At 53.4% G+C, this 17,706-nt stretch overlaps 1 protein-coding gene across 7 annotated transcripts in view; it reads left to right on the plus strand.

Moving 5' to 3' along the window:
* Positions 1 to 17,706, plus strand: part of mcf2la (mcf.2 cell line derived transforming sequence-like a) — a 343,346-nt gene that overhangs the window by 314,874 nt on the left and 10,766 nt on the right. For all 7 annotated transcript variants that reach the window (XM_072514367.1, XM_072514366.1, XM_072514368.1 and 4 more), the window contains 4 exons: positions 501 to 601; positions 3,899 to 4,014; positions 6,319 to 6,431; positions 15,615 to 15,718. In XM_072514367.1, coding sequence (XP_072370468.1) covers positions 501 to 601; positions 3,899 to 4,014; positions 6,319 to 6,431; positions 15,615 to 15,718 — 434 coding nt within the window. The remainder of the gene's footprint in view (positions 1 to 500; positions 602 to 3,898; positions 4,015 to 6,318; positions 6,432 to 15,614; positions 15,719 to 17,706) is intronic.

The raw sequence follows: 17,706 nt of genomic DNA on the forward strand, positions 1-17,706 counted from the left end.
TGAGGCACAAAGACTGTGTATATTGAAGCTGGGTGCAGTGCTGGCTTTGTGTCTCACTGGGTAGGAGTACAGGTCACACCAGTCATGCTGTAGTGTTAGAATCCTATCAAGAGTCAGAATGATGAGAAATAATCAAATGTATTCATGTTGGGGGAGAATGTTGGCTGCGTCTTTTGTAAACATGCTCAGCATAGGTCGGGACACTCATGTTTTCATCCTTTCCAAGCTGCTTTATTTTCCTTTTGTGCGTCTGCCACACACTCCCTCCCCTTACCTCGCCACCGGCCAATTGATAAGGAGGACAATCCTCTCCTGTCTCTCATTTGCATCTGCTCTCTCGAACCCCACTTCAGATCCTGTCATAAACTGTTTTTATACTTCTTGAGCTGTCGATTTTAGATAAACTAGCTTTCAAACGACATATTTTTCAGAGAAATGAATGTGTTCATTACTCCTTTCATCTTACTTGGTTGCAATCTTTGTGTGCTCCATTTTACCAGCCCGCTGCGGAGCCCACAGAAAGTGAAAAGAGCAGAGATTGTGAGCCCAGAAAATCACAGCATTTCAGTGACCTTACCAAGGAAACAAGAAAAAGGGAAAGGTACGGTGTGATAGATGATTCAAGGGAAAGATAGGGTGACATATGATAAAATGGAAATATACAGTGTGATGTATGATAAAAAAGGAAAGATAGTATGATATATGGTAAAGGATATAGTGTGATATACGATTTTTAAAAAGAGGGTTACGGTATAATATATGATAAAAAATGATGGTGTGATATGTGATAAAAAGAGGAAAGGTACAGTGTGATATATGATTTAGAAAAGGGAAGAGTACATTGTGATATATGATAAAAGGGGAAGGATACAGTGTGATAAGATAAAGTGAAGGATAGTGTGATATATACGATAAAATGAAAGGATGCAGTGTGATGTAAATATATATGTATAAGGAAAAGGTATGATGTGATATAAAAAGGAAGCCTTGCATCATCACAAGATGTCCCAAAACACTTTTCAGTCAGTGAAGTACTTTTTGAAGTGAGAATTTAGTTTATGCAGAGAATGGATTCAGCCGGAAACCGTGATAAAGCAGTTTTAACGGGAACTTTCAAAAGGGAATTGGAAAAATACGTGATGAGAATAATTTGGTGAGTGGGATCAATTAAATAGATTTTTCAATGAGCGACACAAACTCTGTGGGTCTGCACGGTGGTTAGCACTGCTGCCTCACATCACCAGGGACCTGGGTTCAATTCCGGCCTTGCCTGACTGTCTGTGTGGAATTTGCACATTCTCCCCCTGTGTGGGTTTCCTCTGGGTACTCCGGTTTCCTCCCACAGTCCAAAGATGTGCAGGTTAGATGGATTGGCCGTGATAAATTGCCGCTTAGTGTCCAAAAGATTAGGTGGGATTATTGGGTTATGGGGATAGGGTAGGGGTGTGGGTGTAGGTAGGGTGCTCTTTCAGAGGGTCGGTGCAGACGTGATGGGCCGAATGGCCTCCGCCTCCTTCTACACTGTAGTGATTCTATTCTATGATAGGCTAAATGATTGACCCCCTCCCCGCTCTGTGCAGTAAAATTCTTTCATTCTCAAATCAAGATAGGCAAGGGGCATTGAACATTAAATGTTAGCCTTGGCAATGCTACCAGCATCCCCAGAAAGGGCATAAACAATCTCAGATGTTTGAAATTCTCTGTTAAATGAGATTTTTGCTTGCAGTGAACAAGCATACCATGTTATTAAGAACCAGTTCATGACATTGAGCAACTCTATTGAAATCCTTTAATGCTTCCTGTTGCGGCTATGCCTAGGTAGGTCGCACGTTCGGCAGCTCCTGCCGGAACGGACTTTTGGGCTCTCTAGGGGAGCCCCAACGGCAATTGTTCGACGGCTTCCAGTGTGGGAAGGTGACAGCAAGGTCCCCCCCGGCAGTATATGGTTTGGACCATGAGTGGAGCGGTGAACAAAGTGATCTTGGAGCAGCAAAAAGTGAGAGGGAGGAAAAACAAGATGGTGGCGGGTGGAGACCAAGCAGCGTGGGCACAGTGGTCACAGGAGCAGCAGGGGTTTCTTAGACGCTGCTTTGAGGAGCTGAAGACCGAAATGGTGGCGCCAATGAAGGCGGCGATTGAGAAGCTAGTGGAGACCCAGAAGGCCCAAGGGGCGGCAATTCGAGAGGTGCGGCAAAAGGCCTCGGAGAACGAGGACAAGATCTTGGGCCTGGCAGTGAAGGTGGAGGCGCACGAGGCGCAGCCCCCCAATCCGGTTGATAACTTGGAATGCGAGGGGCCTGAACGGGCCGTCAAGAGGGCCCAGGTGTTCGCGCACTTAAAGGGACTGAAGGCAGACGTGGTTATGCTTCAGGAGACGCATTTGAAGGTGGCAGATCAGGTTAGGCTGAGAAAGGGATGGGTAGGACAGGTGTTCCATTCGGGACTGGATGTGAAGAACAGAGGGGTTGCAAGACTGGTGGGGAAGCGGGTGTCGTTGAGGCACTGAATATTGTAGTGGATAGTGGAGGTCGATATGTGATGGTGAGTGGTAGGTTGCAGGGGGTGCGGGTGGTACTGGTGAATGTATATGCCCCGAATTGGGATGATGCTGGATTTATGAAACGCATGCTGGGTCGGATCCCGGACCTGGAGGTAGGAAGCTTGATAATGGGGGGGATTTCAACACGGTGCTGGACCCAGCACTGGATCGCTCTAGGTCCATGACGGGTAAGAGGCCAGTTGCGGCCAAGGTGCTTAGGGGATTTATGGACCAGATGGGAGTAGTGGACCTATGGAGGTTTGTCAGGCCCCAGGCCAGGGAATTTTCATTCTTTTCCCACGTCCATAGAGCCTACTCCCGGATAGATTTTTTTGTTCTGAGCAGGGCGCTAATCCCGAAAGTGGAGGGAACGGAGTACTCGGCCATAGCCATCTCAGACCACGCCCCGCACTGGGTGGAGCTGGAGTTGGGGGAGGAGAGGTCCAGCGCCTGTTGTGGCGCCTGGATGTGGGACTGTTGGCCAATGAGGAGGTGTGTGGGCGGGTGCGGGGGTGCATTGAAAGATATTTGGAGGCCAACGACAACGGGGAGGTGCAGGTGGGGGTAGTCTGGGAGGCGCTGAAGGCGGTGGTTAGGGGAGAGCTATCTCCATTAGGGCCCATAGGGAGAAGAGAGAGGGGAGGGAGAGGTAAAGGTTGGTGGGGGAGATTTTAAGGGTGGACAGGAGATATGCAGAGGCCCCCGAGGAGGGGCTACTCAGGGAGCGACGGAATCTCCAGACGGAGTTCGACCTGTTGACCACAGGGAAAGCAGAGGCACACTGGAGGAAAGCGCAGGGGGCGATGTATGAGTATGGGGAGAAGGCGAGTCGGATGCTGGCACATCAGCTTCGCAAGAGGGAGGCAGCGAGGGAGACAGGTGGAATTAAGGATAGAGGGGGGAATACGGTGCGGTGCGGTGAGAATAAATGAGGTATTTAGGGACTTCTATGGGGATTTGTACAGATCTGAGCCCCCAGTTTGCCTTACGAGGGTCTGTGCAGGGGTTCTTCAGGCGGTGGTAACCGTTCCTAGACTATCTCGCGGAGCGTTAGAAGGAGGTCAGCAGCAGCCCTAGGGTGGGGGGTGGGGGGGGGGGGTTTGTTGGGGGGGGGGGGGGGAATGGGGGGGGGGCGGGGGGTTCCCTACGAGTACCTTTAAATGTCATATGGGGAGGGCTATTGTACATGGGGAAACCCAATGTAAATGTTTTGTACAATGTTTAAGTGTTGTGTTTGCGTTTCTTTTATCTTCTGTTATTGGGGGGTGGGGGGGTTGTCAAAAATGTTGTTGGAAAACTTGAATAAACATATATTTTTTAAAAATAAATCCTTTCATCAGCCGATGTGTTTCATTGCAGGTTGGACCAAAATGTCTCATTCCCTTGACGTACCTGAAGAAAGCAATGATGGATGGTCCAGTGCTGATGAGCAACTTAATTCGTCAGATTGTGAAGAGGAAATTAGTCGGAAATTGGTAAGTACAAGCTCCAGCTGCAATTCATGGATGTTTCCTTTGAATATAGATGCTGGGTGGCTTGAAACACACTGCCTCCCTTGAGCGCCAAAGATCCTAGGTGGCGCATCATAAATGTCAGGATTTCCCTTCTGTTTCTCTCATTAGTGAGTGCACCCTGTGCTTTAGTGCATTGTAATATTGCCCTGCTTGTCTGTTCAGTAGCTGACTGAGATCATCGGCTGCCCCACAGTTGCAGCAACCCTAAATCAGGTATTGGAGGATGCACCAACAATTGACAACATATGTTGTTTCATTGCCGTTGTAAAAAATCCCACGGAAAGCCAGCAGAGTCTTTTGTGAAGGAGTGTTGGTTAGTTTCCCACCTAGGGGAATCTCACACACTGAGCACCTGGTCCATGGATGGGATCAAATCGATACCACATCTGTGGGAACCTCCCCCCTCAACCCCCCAACTCCTTCCTCCGCCCCTTCACTCCCTCCTCCGCCTCGTCACTCCCTCCTCCGCCCCTTCACTCCCTCCTCCGCCTCTTTCACTCCTCCCGTCCCCCTCGCTCCCCCTCTCCTGCTCCTCTTTCGCGCCCCCTCCCACTCTCTCATTCCCCCTCCCCTCTCTCATTCCCCTCTGCCCGCTCTCATTCCCGCTCATCCTCTCTCATTCCCCCCTCTCGTTTCCCCCCTCTCGTTTCCCCTCTCTCGTTTCCCCCCTCTCGTTTCCCCCCACTCGTTTCCCCTCTCTCGTTTCCCCCCTCTCATTTCCCCCCTCTCGTTTCCCCCCTCTCGTTTCCCCCCTCTCGTACCCCCCAGTCGTACCCCCTCTTGTTCCCCCTCTCGTTCCCCCCTCTCGTTCCCCCCTCTTGTACCCCCCTCTCGTACCCCCCTCTCCCTCTCGTACCCCCTCGCCCTCTCGTACCCCCCTCTCCCACTCGTCCCCCTCCCCCTCTCTCGTCCCCCTACCCTTCTCTCGTCACACTCCCCCTCTCTCCTCACACTCCCCCTCTCTCGTCACACTCCCCCTCTCTCGTCACACTCCCCCTCTCACCCCCCCCCTCATTCCTCCCTCCCCCACCCCTCCCTCCACCCACCCCATTTCCCTCCCTCCCTCTCCCTGGCCTCTCTCTCCTTCCCCATCGCACCTTCCCCATCGCTCCTTCCCCATCGCTCCTTCCCCATCGCTCCTTCCCCATCGCACCTTCCCCATCGCACCTTCCCCATCGCACCTTCCCCATCGCTCCTTCCCCATCGCTCCTTCCCCATCGCACCTTCCCCATCGCACCTTCCCCATCGCTCCTTCCCCATCGCTCCTTCTCCATCGCTCCTTCCCCATCGCTCCTTCCCCATCGCTCCTTCCCCATCGCACCTTCCCCATCGCTCCTTCCCCATCGCTCCTTCCCCATCGCACCTCCCCCATCGCTCCTTCCCCATCGCACCTTCCCCATCGCTCCTTCCCCATCACACCTCCCCCATCGCTCCTTCCCCATCGCTCCTTCCCCATCGCTCCTTCCCCATCGCACCTTCCCCATCGCACCTTCCCCATCGCACCTTCCCCATCGCTCCTTCCCCATCGCACCTTCCCCATCGCACCTTCCCCATCGCTCCTTCCCCATCGCACCTTCCCCATCGCTCCTTCCCCATCGCTCCTTCCCCACCTCACCTTCCCCATCGCTCCTTCCCCATCGCTCCTTCCCCATCGCACCTTCCCCATCGCACCTTCCCCATCGCTCCTTCCCCATCGCACCTTCCCCATCGCACCTTCCCCATCGCTCCTTCCCCATCGCACCTTCCCATCGCACCTTCCCCATCGCTCCTTCCCCACCTCACCTTCCCCATCGCTCCTTCCCCATCGCTCCTTCCCCATCGCACCTTCCCCATCGCACCTTCCCCATCGCTCCTTCCCCATCGCTCCTTCCCCATCGCACCTTCCCCATCGCACCTTCCCCATCGCTCCTTCCCCATTGCTCCTTCCCCATCGCTCCTTCCCCATCGCTCCTTCCCCATCGCACCTTCCCCATCGCTCCTTCCCCATCGCTCCTTCCCCATCGCACCTTCCCCATCGCTCCTCCCCCTCACTCTCTTTGGCTCACCCCTCTCTTTCTCTCTCTCTCCCCCCTCTCTCTGCACATTTGCATCATGCTCTGTTTCAAATATGTATTCGCGTTTTCCTTCTGGAAACCAATGTTCTCTACCTCAGCCACTGCTCCTGTTGCGTGCTCCAGTGGGAGCTGTCATAAGAAAAGTCTGCCTGTTTCTCTCGCCAAGTGAGATGATGTGACTCAGCCCTGGGTTTCTGTTTTCACATTCCAGCATCCTGGGAAGTACACCGTAATCGCGGATTATCAGAACTCATGTGGAGATGAACTGACGGCACACACTGGTGATCTGTTACAACTGCTGCAAGAGGACCAAGATGGACAATGGTAGGTTTAAAGACGGCTTGGTGCTTTGTATTCATCTGCTGTAGATTTTGCAACAATAATGTACTTTATAGGTTATAGCTGTTCCATTAGTTCAGGAAGTCTCCTCTCAGTTCAAAGTATTTTAATTCAAATGAATTTCACACAATATCCACACAAAATTAACTCTGTTCCTAATTTCTATTTTAAAAATTGCATAGACACTATATCACATTACTGCATGATGATTGTTTTAGATGTATTTTGCACAGAGAGTGCTTGACTCTGAAATTAAAGGCTAGATAGTGGGGCTAGGTATTCGGGTTGGTGAGGTTAGTTTGTGGTCAGTTTTAGGGGCAGGTGGGGTGTGATGGAGTGGATCCAAGCGCTGGGGATGTTAGTTCGGGGCTGAGGAGGAGACATCCTACTCTACTTGGCCCACAAGCTGTGCTGGAAAAGCATTTAATCTCTTCAGTGCAGTAACCCTAATCTCTCTTTCATTTAGGGGCTTGCTGAACCTGAGGAAGTCTAACTGGCCAGCACTAAATGGTGGTTTGGGGGGGGGGGGGGGGGGGGGGAGAGGGGGGGGGGGGGGGGTTGGTATCACGTCCTGGGAGTGGGTCATTTGCCCATCCTGCCACTGGAAGTGGGTAGGTCTGAAGCAGCTTGGCTTTGGGGTTTCAAAGTTTTTACACTTTTGCTTCCCATCTGGCCTAAACTGACTTATCTTTGTGGTGATGGGTGGGGAGCCCTTTATGACAGGACTGGAATCTATAAAGACAGCAATGTGTCCAAACACCCACAGGATATCCATCTTGGTGAAAGTGCTAAGTGCAAGGCTCTGCTCTCTGTTGTGGAGTCATCAGTGTATCCAGGGCCTGTCAGATGCCTCATCACTATAGACACATCCCGGGTGACTGCTCGAGCTCTGGGATTGGAGAATCACCAGAAACTGACCACTCAATGGGTCTGCAGCTGCAACAACCTCAACTGTGATTTTAAGGAGTTAGTTGATTCCCTGCAGGTGGATTTTTTTCAGGTTCTTAACTTAGGCCGTAGAAAAGCTCCACATACACCAGGTCTGGATCCTCATTAAACTCCACACACAGCAGGTTTGGATCCTAGTTAAACCCCACATACACCAGATCTGGATCCTAGGTAAGCTCCACATACACCAGGTATGGGCCCGAGTTAAGCTTCACAGACATCAGGGGCGTCATTCTCCGACCCCCCGCCGGGTGGGAGAATGGCCGTAGGCCGCTGTGAATCCCACCCCCGTCCCCGCCAAAGTCTCCGGTACCGGAGATTGGGCGGGGGGCGGGAATCGGGCCGCGCCAGTTGGCGGGACCCCCCCGCTGGATTCTCTGGCCCGGATGGGCCGAAGTCCCGCCCAGAAATTGCCTGTCCCGCCGACGTAAATCAAACCTGGTATTTACCGGCAGGACCAGGCGGCGTGGGCGGGCTCCGGGCCCCTGGGGGACCAGGGCGCGGGGCGATCTGACCAGGGGGGTGCCCCCACGGTGGCCTGGCCCGCGATCGGGGCCCACCGATCCGCGGGCGGGCCTGTGCCGTGGGGGCACTCTTTCCCTTCCGCCTCCGCTACGGCCTCCACCATGGCGGAGGCGGAAGAGACTCTCCCCACTGCGCATGCGCGGGAAACTGACAGCGGCCGCTGACGCTCCCGCGCATGCGCCGGAAAACTGTCATCGGCCGCTGACGCTCCCGCGCATGCGCCGCATTTCCGCGCCAGCTGGCGGGGCAACAAACGCCATTTCCGCCAGCTGGCGGAGCGGAAATCCCTCCGGCGTCAGCCTCGCCCCTCAATGTTGGGGCTAGGCCGCCAAAGATGCGGAGCATTCCGCACCTTTGGGCCGGCGCGATGCCCGTCTGATTGGCGCCAGTCGGCGGACATCGCGCCGTTGGGGGAGAATTTCGCCCCAGGTCTGGGCCCTAGTTAAGCTTCACAGACACCAGGCATTGGCCCTAGTTAAGCTCCACATACATCTGGCATGGGCCCTATTTAAGCTCCACATACATCAGGTATGGGCCCTAGTTAAGCTTCACAGACACCAGGTCTGGGCCCTAGTTAAGCTTCACAGACACCAGGTCTGGGCCCTAGTTAAACTTCACAGACACCAGGTCTGGGCCCTAGTTAAGCTTCACAGACACCAGGTCTGGGCCCTGGTTAAACTTCACAGACACCAGGCACGGGCCCAAGTTAAGCTCCACATACATCTGGTATGGGCCCTAGTTAAGCTCCACGTACACCAGGTCTGGATCCTAGTTAAGTTCCACATAAACCAGTTCTGGACCCTAGTTAAGTTCCACATACACCAATCATGCACAGCAGTTAAGCACCCAATCGGGCAGGTCACCTTGTTTGTCCAGGTTTACCAATCACCTGGTGAAATTCAAAACAAATTCTCAACATTGGGAACAGCCTCCCATGATGTCAACAATCGTTTGTCATGCCCCCAGCGAATTTACACTGTGCATGCACCAGAAATGTCAGAGGAACTTCAAGACCAATATATTCATTCTTTCAAGGAATGTGGGCATCGCTGGGAGGGACAGCAAATCCCACCCTGGCAGTTGGTGGAATTTAAATTCAATCAATAAAATCTATAAATCTAAACTAGTCTCAGTAATGGTGACCAGGACAACTATCGATTGTTGTTAAAACCCATCTGGTTCACTAATGTCCTTTAGGGAAGAAGATCAGCCGTCCTTACCTGGTCTGGTCTACATGTGACTCCAGATCCGCAGCAATGTGGTTGACTTCATTGCCCTCAAAATGGTCGAGCAAACCACTCAGTTCAGGGGTGATTAGAAATGGGCAACAACCGAAGGATCTTGCTAATGTGGAAGGAGGCAAAGCCCCCCAGCCTGGAGGCCTGGATAAATGATATGGCTGGGTTCATAAAGTTGGAGAGGATTAAGTTCGCCTTGAGAGGGTCTGCGCAGGGGTTCTACAGGCGGTGGCAACCGTTCCTAGACTATCTCGCGGAGCGTTAGAGGAAGGTCGGTCAGCAGCAGCAACCTTGGGGGGGGGGGGGGGAAGAAGAGGGGGGACTGCCTGGGATGGTGGATGAGCAAGAGATAACATGAAGGGTTGGGGAAACTGGCACGTACGGGTGAGGGCCAGTGTACAAAGCTGTGTAAATATATCATTTTGCCATGTATATATCTTGCTCTGCGCGATTTCTCGTTTTTTTTTTGTTACGGGGGGGGGGGGGGGGGGGGGGGGGAGGTTATTGTTTGTAAGGGAGAAAAATTGTGTTAAAAAACTTTAATAAATATATTTTTTTTAAAAAGAAATGGGCAACAACACTTCTGGTGGCGGCCATGGAGGAGTAGGTTGCGCATTTGGCAGCTCCCGCCTGGAACACACTCTCGGACCTTTTTTCAGGAGTTTTCACTGACTTTTTGGGACAAATTGGTGAAGCGAACACTGCCAAAAAGGAGTCCCTCTCTGTTGTATGGATAGCTGGACCAGGAGTCGCCGAGTGAAGCGTTTAAGTCCAGACAGACAGAAGTGTGAGGAGCGGGTGCCGAGGCACAGCATGGCGGCCGGTATAGACCAGGGAGCGTGGGCACAGTGGTCACAGGAGCAACAGGAGTTCCTCAGGGGTTGCTTTGCTGATCTTAAAAAGGACATGCTGGCCCCGATGAAGGCTTCAATAGACCAAATGATCGCAACTCAGGCGACAAAAGGGAAAGCGATTAAGGAGATGGATAAAAAGCCATCCGACCATGAAGACGAGTTGGTCGTACTGGCCCGTAAGGTGGAGGCACAGGATGACCTCCACAAGAAGTGGCAGGAGAGGTTGGAGGACCTAGAAAACAGGTCCAGGAGGCAGAACTTGAGAGTTGTGGGCCTCTACTAAGGTGAGAAGGGGTCGGATGCGGGAGCATTTGTTTCCAAGATGCTGGAGACGCTGATAGGGATGGGGGTATTCCTTCGACCCCTGGAGCACGTACAGAGCCCTCGCAAGGAAGCCCAAGGCGAATGAACCGCCGAGCGCCATGGTGGTGAGATTTCATCGCTTCTCGGACAAGGAACTTGTCTTGCGGTGGGCTAAAAAAGAATGGAGCAGCAGGTGGGAGAACAGCGTGATACGCATCTACCAGGAACTGGGTGCGGAGCTCGCCAAGAGGCGTGCTGGATTCAATCGGGTGAAGGCCACCCTCTTCAGCAAGGGGGTGAAATTTGGGATGCTACACCCAGCGAGGCTTTGGGTCACATACAAGGAATGGCATCACTATTTTGAGATGCCGGACGAGGCGGGGTCATTTCGCCAAACAAGAAAAGCTGGACTCGAATTAAAGGACAAATAAGCTTTGGTGTAATGCGGCGGTGGGGCTGGGTAACACGGTACCGTTTCTAATATAAGATTGTATACAGTGCTGGGTGCGTGTAAGGGCTGTGGTGGTGGCTGGAGGGTGCTGTGTTTTCGGCAAAGTTGAGATACAGAGGGGGGAGGGGGCCCTGTACTTAGTGCGATTTTTCGGGAAGTTGGAGCCTTGGTTCAACAAGTGTCTCCTCACGGGGCTATGTTAGTGTCTTTTGTTTGTTTTTCTTTTCGTATTACTATTTACTCACTGGGGCTGGAGAGGTGGTTTAATTGGTTTATTCATGTGGGGAGAGGGGTCCGGACAATGAGGCAACAGTCTGATCGGTGCTAGGGGCGGGAGCTACCGGGGTCAGCATGGGTCAGCTGACTCTCGGGAGCATAGTGGGGGGTGAGCAAGTGCTTAGCTGGTGCTTGACTGGAGGATGTTGGGTTGTGGGACTGTTGGGGTGGGGGGGAGGGGAGGGGGGGATGCTGCTTTGCTGACAGAGGAGGTATCAATTTCGGGGAACCAATTGAGGGTTGGAGGCGGTGGCTCGAGGAAGCGAAGGGCGTGGGCTCGAGGTTGGCCAAAAAGGGGTGATGGCTAGTCGACAGGGGTGGAGGTTGGGGGGGGGTTAGCCCCCTTCCAGGCTGATAACGTGGAATGTGAGGGGTTTGAATGGTCAAAAGAGTGCGCGTGTTCGCGCATTTAAATGGGTTAAAGGCAGACGTAGCAATGCTTCAGGAGACACATTTAAAGCTCGCAGATCATACGAGATTGAGAAAGGGATGGGTAGGCCAGGTGTTTCATTCAGGGCTGGATTTGAAGACCAGGGGGGTAGCAGTTCTGATCAGTAAGGGTGTGGCATTCGAGGCTGGGAGAATTGTGGCAGATAAGGGGGGCAGGTATATAATGGTGAGTGGAAAGTGGGAGGGGGTCCGGGTGGTGTTTGTGAATGTCTACGTTCCGAATTGGGATGATGTGGAATTTATGAGACGCATTCTAGGCAAAATCCCAGACTTAGAGTCACACAACCTGATCATGGGAGGAGACTTTAACACAGTCATTGACCCCGAGCTGGACCGGTCGAAGTCCAGGACAGGGAAGCGACTGGCAGTGGCTAAGGAACTGAAACGTCTTATGGAGCAGATTGGGGGGGGGGGTGGATCCCTGGAGGTTCGCACGGGCGAGAGCGAAGGAGTTCTCTTTTCTCTCCCACGTTCATAAGGTTTACTCCCGCATAGATTTCTTTGTCTTGAGCAGGGTGTTAATCCCAAAGGTGGCGGGGACAGAATACTCGGCAATCACAGTCTCGGACCATGTCCCGCACTGGGTGGACCTGCGGCTTAGTGAGGAGAGAGGGCAGCGCCCACTCTGGAGACTGGATGTGGGGCTGCTGGCAGACGAAGAGGTTTGCGGGTGGATTAGCAGGAACATCCAGGATTACCTGGAAACAAACGATATGGGTGAGGTAGCAGCGGCAACGGTTTGGGAGGCTCTGAAGGCAGTTGTCAGAGGGGAGCTCATCTCAATTCAATCCCATAGGGAAAAGAGAGAAAGAGCGGAGAGGGAGGGACATCGGGTCTCGCTATACGCGGATGATTTGCTCCTGTACATTTTGGACCCTGTGGAGGGTGTGGCGCACAAAGACTCCATGAGACAAATAGAGTGAAGTCGATGAGGCTCTATTAAGCGTGTCTGTTCCCCAGCAGCCCGATAGTAAACTGGCATGCGGGGGAAGGCACCGGCTTCTTATACTTCGCCTTCAGGGCGGAGTATGAGGTCAACGGCCAACCAGGACCCGGGATCTGTCAGCCAATGACATTAGGGCTTCCAGTCCCACATGACCCCCAATACATACTACCACAGAGGGGATGGGGGAGATTCTGCGGATTCTGAGAGATTTTGGTAGTTTGTCAGGGTACAAACTGAACATGGGAAAGAGTGAGTTGTTCGTGATCCAGGCCAAGGGGCAGGAGAAGAGACTGAAAGAGCTGCCGCTCAGGGTGGTAGAGAAAAGTTTTCGTTACCTGGGTATACAGGTGGCCGGGAAATGGGATGCCCTGCACAGGCTCACTCTGACCCGGTTAGTTGAGCAAATGGAAGGGGACTTTAAAAGGTGGGACATGCTCCCTCTGTCACTGGCAGGAAGGGTGCAGACCGTGAAAATGACGGTCCTCCCCAGATTTTTGTTTGTCTTTCAGTGCCTCCCCATCTTCATCCCTAAGGCTTTTTTTAAGCGGGTGAGTAGGATCATTTTGGGCATTGTGTGGGCAAACATGACCCCGCGAGTAAGGAGATCGCTATTGGAGCGCAGTCGGGTGGGGGGGGGGTTGGCATTGCCGAACTTTCACAACTACTACTGGGCGGCCAATATAGCCATGATTAGGAAGTGGGCGATGGGGGGGCGGGGGCGGCGTTGGAGCGGCTGGAGGCGTCATGTAAAGGTATTAGTCTGGGAGCTTTGATAACGGCTCCTTTGCCATTCCCGCCGACCCGTTACTCCACAAGTCCGGTGGTGATGGCGACACTGAGGATCTGGGGGCAGTGGAGGAGGTACAAGAAGGTGGAGGGAGCATCGGTCTGGACCCGATATGTAACAACCACAGGTTTGTCCTGGGTAGGATGGATGGTGGGTTCCAGAGCTGGCAGAGGGCAGGCATCAGAAGGATGGGGGATCTGTTCATAGACGGAAGCTTTCCCAGTTTGAAGGCGCTAGAGGTCAAATTTAGTCTGCCGCCAGGAAACGCCTTTAAATATCTGCAAGTACTCGCCTTCCTGAAAAAACAGGTAGTGGCCTTTCTGACGCTGCCGCCACTGAGGACACTGGACAGGGTGGTCTCCGGCACCTGGGTGGGGGAGGGGAGGTGTTGGATATCTACCAGGAACTACAGGAGGCGGAGGAAACCCTGGTGGAGGAACTCAAGGGCAAGTGGGAGGAGGAGCTAGGTGAGGAGTTGGAAGCGGGTCTGTGGGCAGAGGCCCTGGGCAGGGTTAATTCCTCCTCATCATGTGCCAGGCTCAGTCTAATTCAATTTAAGGTGGTCCACCGGGCACACATGACGGCAGCGATAATGGGCACGTTTTTTGGGGTAGAAGTACGAGGTGCAAGGGCAGCCCAGCAAACCATGTCCACATGTTTTGGGCATGCCCGGAGCTTAGAGAGTTCTGGCAAGGGTTCGCGAGGTCAATGTCCAAAGTGCTTAACACACGGGTGGTGCCGAGACCAGAGATAGCGATCTTCGGAGTGTCAGAAGACCCGGGAGTTCAGGGGGCAAAAGAGGCCGACGTCTTGGCCTTTGCCTCCCTAGTAGCCCAGAGACAGATTTTATTAATGTGGAGGGACTCAAAGCCCCCGAGTGTAGAGACTTGGGTTAACGACATGGCTGGGTTTCTCAGCCTCGAGAAAATAAAGTTTGCCTTAAGAGGGTCTACGCTGGGGTTCTCTCGGAGGTGGCAGCCGTTTGTCGACTTTCTCGGGGAAAATTAAAATGTCAGCAGCAGCAGCAATCCGTAGGGGTGGGTGGGTGAGTGCTTCATTGGGATGGTGTGGGAAGACTGAGCCTCGTGGAGTAATGTCTATTTAATTGTTATTGTGTATTCTCTTTTTGCACTTATATTCTCTTTTTGCACTATGTTAATGTTCACTCTATTTTGTTTTGTTATTATTGTTACTAGTGTTTTATTATGAAAAATTCTGGAAAACCTTAATAAAAATATTTTTTAAAACAAAATGGGCAACAAATGCTGATTTTATCCATAATATCATGAAATAATTTTAAGAAATAAGTGAGCTCCAAAGAATTACATAAAATGATGTGAAATGACATTGAGATTATAGAAGAGAGAGGCCATTGAGCCTAGCAGTGCTATACCAGTGTTTATGCTCCACACAATTCTCCTCATACCCTTCTTCATTTAACCCTATCACCATACCTTTCCCCCTTGTGTACTTACTGAATTTCCTGTGAGCTGAACCTATGCTATTCATCTTAAACAAACCACTTGTTAATGAGTTCCACACACTTAAAAAAAAATTTTTTTACAATAAATTTAGAGTGCCCAATTCATTTTTTCCAATTAAGGGCAATTTAGCGTGGCCAATCCACCTAACCTGCACATCTGTGGGTTGTGGGGGTGAAACCCAGGCAGACACGGGGAGAATGTGCAAATTAATCTATTCATAATTTTTTTTAAAGACTTCTTCCTGGTCGCTCCTCAGCCTTTTCCTTTCTTGAGAAAAGAGCTCTAACCTGTTTAATGTTTCTCAATAATGTGCCCTGTTGGTTGTAGTAACATCAATGGAATAGTGGTTAGCACTGTTGCCTCATAGCACCAGGGACCTGAGTTCAATTCCAACTTTGGGTGACTGTCTGTGTGGAGCTTCTCACCGTGTCTGCGTGGATTTCCTCCCACAAGCCAAAGATGTGCAGGTTAAGTGGATTGGCGCTGGTAAAATTGTTCCTTAGTGTCTAGGAATGAGCAGGTTAGGTTACAGGTATAGGGCGGGGTAGACTGCTCTTTCGGAGGGTCGGTTTAAACTCGATGGGCCTCATGGCCTCATTCTACACTGTAGGGATTCTGTCCTTATAAATAATTTTTTCACCCTCTCCAGTGTTCCCACATTCTCTTTGTAATACGGAGACACTGCACAATACTCTTTTTATGGTCTAACCAGGATCCTATATAATTTTAACATTACTTCTTTTGAAATCTGTTCCTCTAGAAGTGAATTTCTGTGATTTGTACTTGTTATGGCTTCGTTAACCTGCATTGCTATCTGTGACAGTTACCATGCCAGTAATCAGTGTGCTTGTTCCCTTGATGCTAGAGAATGAACCGAGGGTAATGCACATTTTATTTTGCTCTCAGGCTTGTCAGAAATCTTAACACAAATAAAGAGGGTTGGGTCTCGACTCCAAACCTGCAAGCACTGATCGGCGACTCCAGCTCTTCTCAATCAATAAGTAGCTCAGGTAAGAAAAGGAATGAGAGACCTCAGACTGGCCGTTAGTTGAGGGGCTGCATTATTAATACTCAACCAGCCATTGGTACCTGACCACACCGATGCTTATCATACTGCCCTCAATGTGTCTTCTGTGCACACCATTGCGCACCCATTAGCACAATTTTCCCCTCCAAGGGCATGCTGGCTCTCTCCATGGGCACTCTGACCCTCTCCACGGGCACTCTGGCCCTCTCCATGGGCAGGCTGGCCCTCTCCACGGGCACTCTGGCCCTCTTCATGGGCAGGCTGGCTCTCTCCATGGACAGGCTGGCCCTCTCCATGGGGATGCTGGCCCCCTCCATGGGCAGGCTGGCTCTCTCCATGGACATGCTGGCCCTCTCCATGGGGATGCTGGCCCCCTCCATGGGCAGGCTGGCCCTCTCCACGGGCACTCTGGCCCTCTTCATGGGCAGGCTGGCTCTCTCCATGGGCACTCTGGCCCTCTCCATGGACAGGCTGGCTCTCTCCATGGGCAGGTTGGCTCTCTACATGGGCAGGCTGGCCCCCTCCATGGGCAGGCTGGCTCTCTCCATGGCCATGCTGGCCCTCTCCATGGGGATGCTGGCCCCCTCCATGGGCAGGCTGGCCCTCTCCACGGGCACTCTGGCCCTCTTCATGGGCAGGCTGGCTCTCTCCATGGGCACTCTGGCCCTCTCCATGGACAGGCTGGCTCTCTCCATGGGCAGGCTGGCTCACTACATGGGCAGACTGGCCCCCTCCATGGGCAGACTGGCCCCCTCCATGGGCAGGCTGGCCCCCTCCATAGGCAGGCTGGCCCTCTCCATGGGCAGGCTGGCCCTCTCCATGGGGATGCTGGCCCCCTCCATGGGCAGGCTGACCCTCTCCACGGGCAGGCTGGCTCTCTCCATGGGCACTCTGGCCCTCTCCATGGACATGCTGGCCCTTTCCATGGACAGGCTGACCCCCTCCATGGGCAGGCTGGCTCTCTCCATGGGCAGGCTGGCTCTCTCCATGGGCAGGCTGGCCCTCTCCATGGGCAGGCTGGCCCTCTCCATGGACAGGCTGGCCCCCTCCATGGGCAGACTGGCCCTCTCCACGGGCAGGCTGGCCCTCTCCATGGGCAGGCTGGCCCCCTCCATGGGCACTCTGGCCCCCTCCATGGGCAGGCTGGCCCTTTCCACGGACATGCTGGCCCTCTCCATGGGGATGCTGGCCCCCTCCATGGGCACTCTGGCCCTCTCCATGGGGATGCTGGCCCCCTCCATGGGCATGCTGGCTCTCTCCATGGGGACTCTGGCCCTCTCCATGGGCAGACTGGCCCCCTCCATGGGGATGCTGGCCCCCTCCATGGACATGCTGGCTCTCTCCATGGGCACTCTGGCCCCCTCCATGGGGATGCTGGCCCCCTCCATGGGCATGCTGGCTCTCTCCATGGGCATGCTGGCTCTCTCCATGGGCACTCTGGCTCTCTCCATGGGCAGACTGGCCTTCTCCATGGGCAGTCTGGCCCTCTCCATGGGCATGCTGGCCCCCTACATGGGCAGTCTGGCCCTCTCCATGGGGATGCTGGCCCCCTACATGGGCAGTCTGGTCCTCTTCATGGGGATGCTGGCCCCCTACATGGGCAGTCTGGCCCTCTCCATGGGCATGCTGGCCCCCTACATGGGCAGTCTGGCCCTCTTCATGGGGATGCGACCCCCTCCATGGGCATGCTGGCCCTCTTCATGGGGATGTGACCACCTCCATGGGCAGGCTGGCCCTCTCCATGGGCATGCTGGCCCTCTCCATGGGCATGCTGGCCCTCTCCATGGGCATGCTGGCCCTCTTCATGGGGATGCTGACCCTCTCCATGGGCAGTCTGGCCCTCTCCATGGGGATGCTGCCCCCCTCCATGGGCAGACTGGCCCCCTCCATGGGCAGGCTGGCCCTCTCCATGGGCAGGCTGGCTCTCTCCATGGGCACTCTGGCCCTCTCCATGGGCATGCTGGCCCTCTC

This window comes from Scyliorhinus torazame, chromosome 8, assembly GCF_047496885.1.
Source record: "Scyliorhinus torazame isolate Kashiwa2021f chromosome 8, sScyTor2.1, whole genome shotgun sequence".
Classification (NCBI taxonomy): Eukaryota; Metazoa; Chordata; class Chondrichthyes; order Carcharhiniformes; family Scyliorhinidae; genus Scyliorhinus; species Scyliorhinus torazame.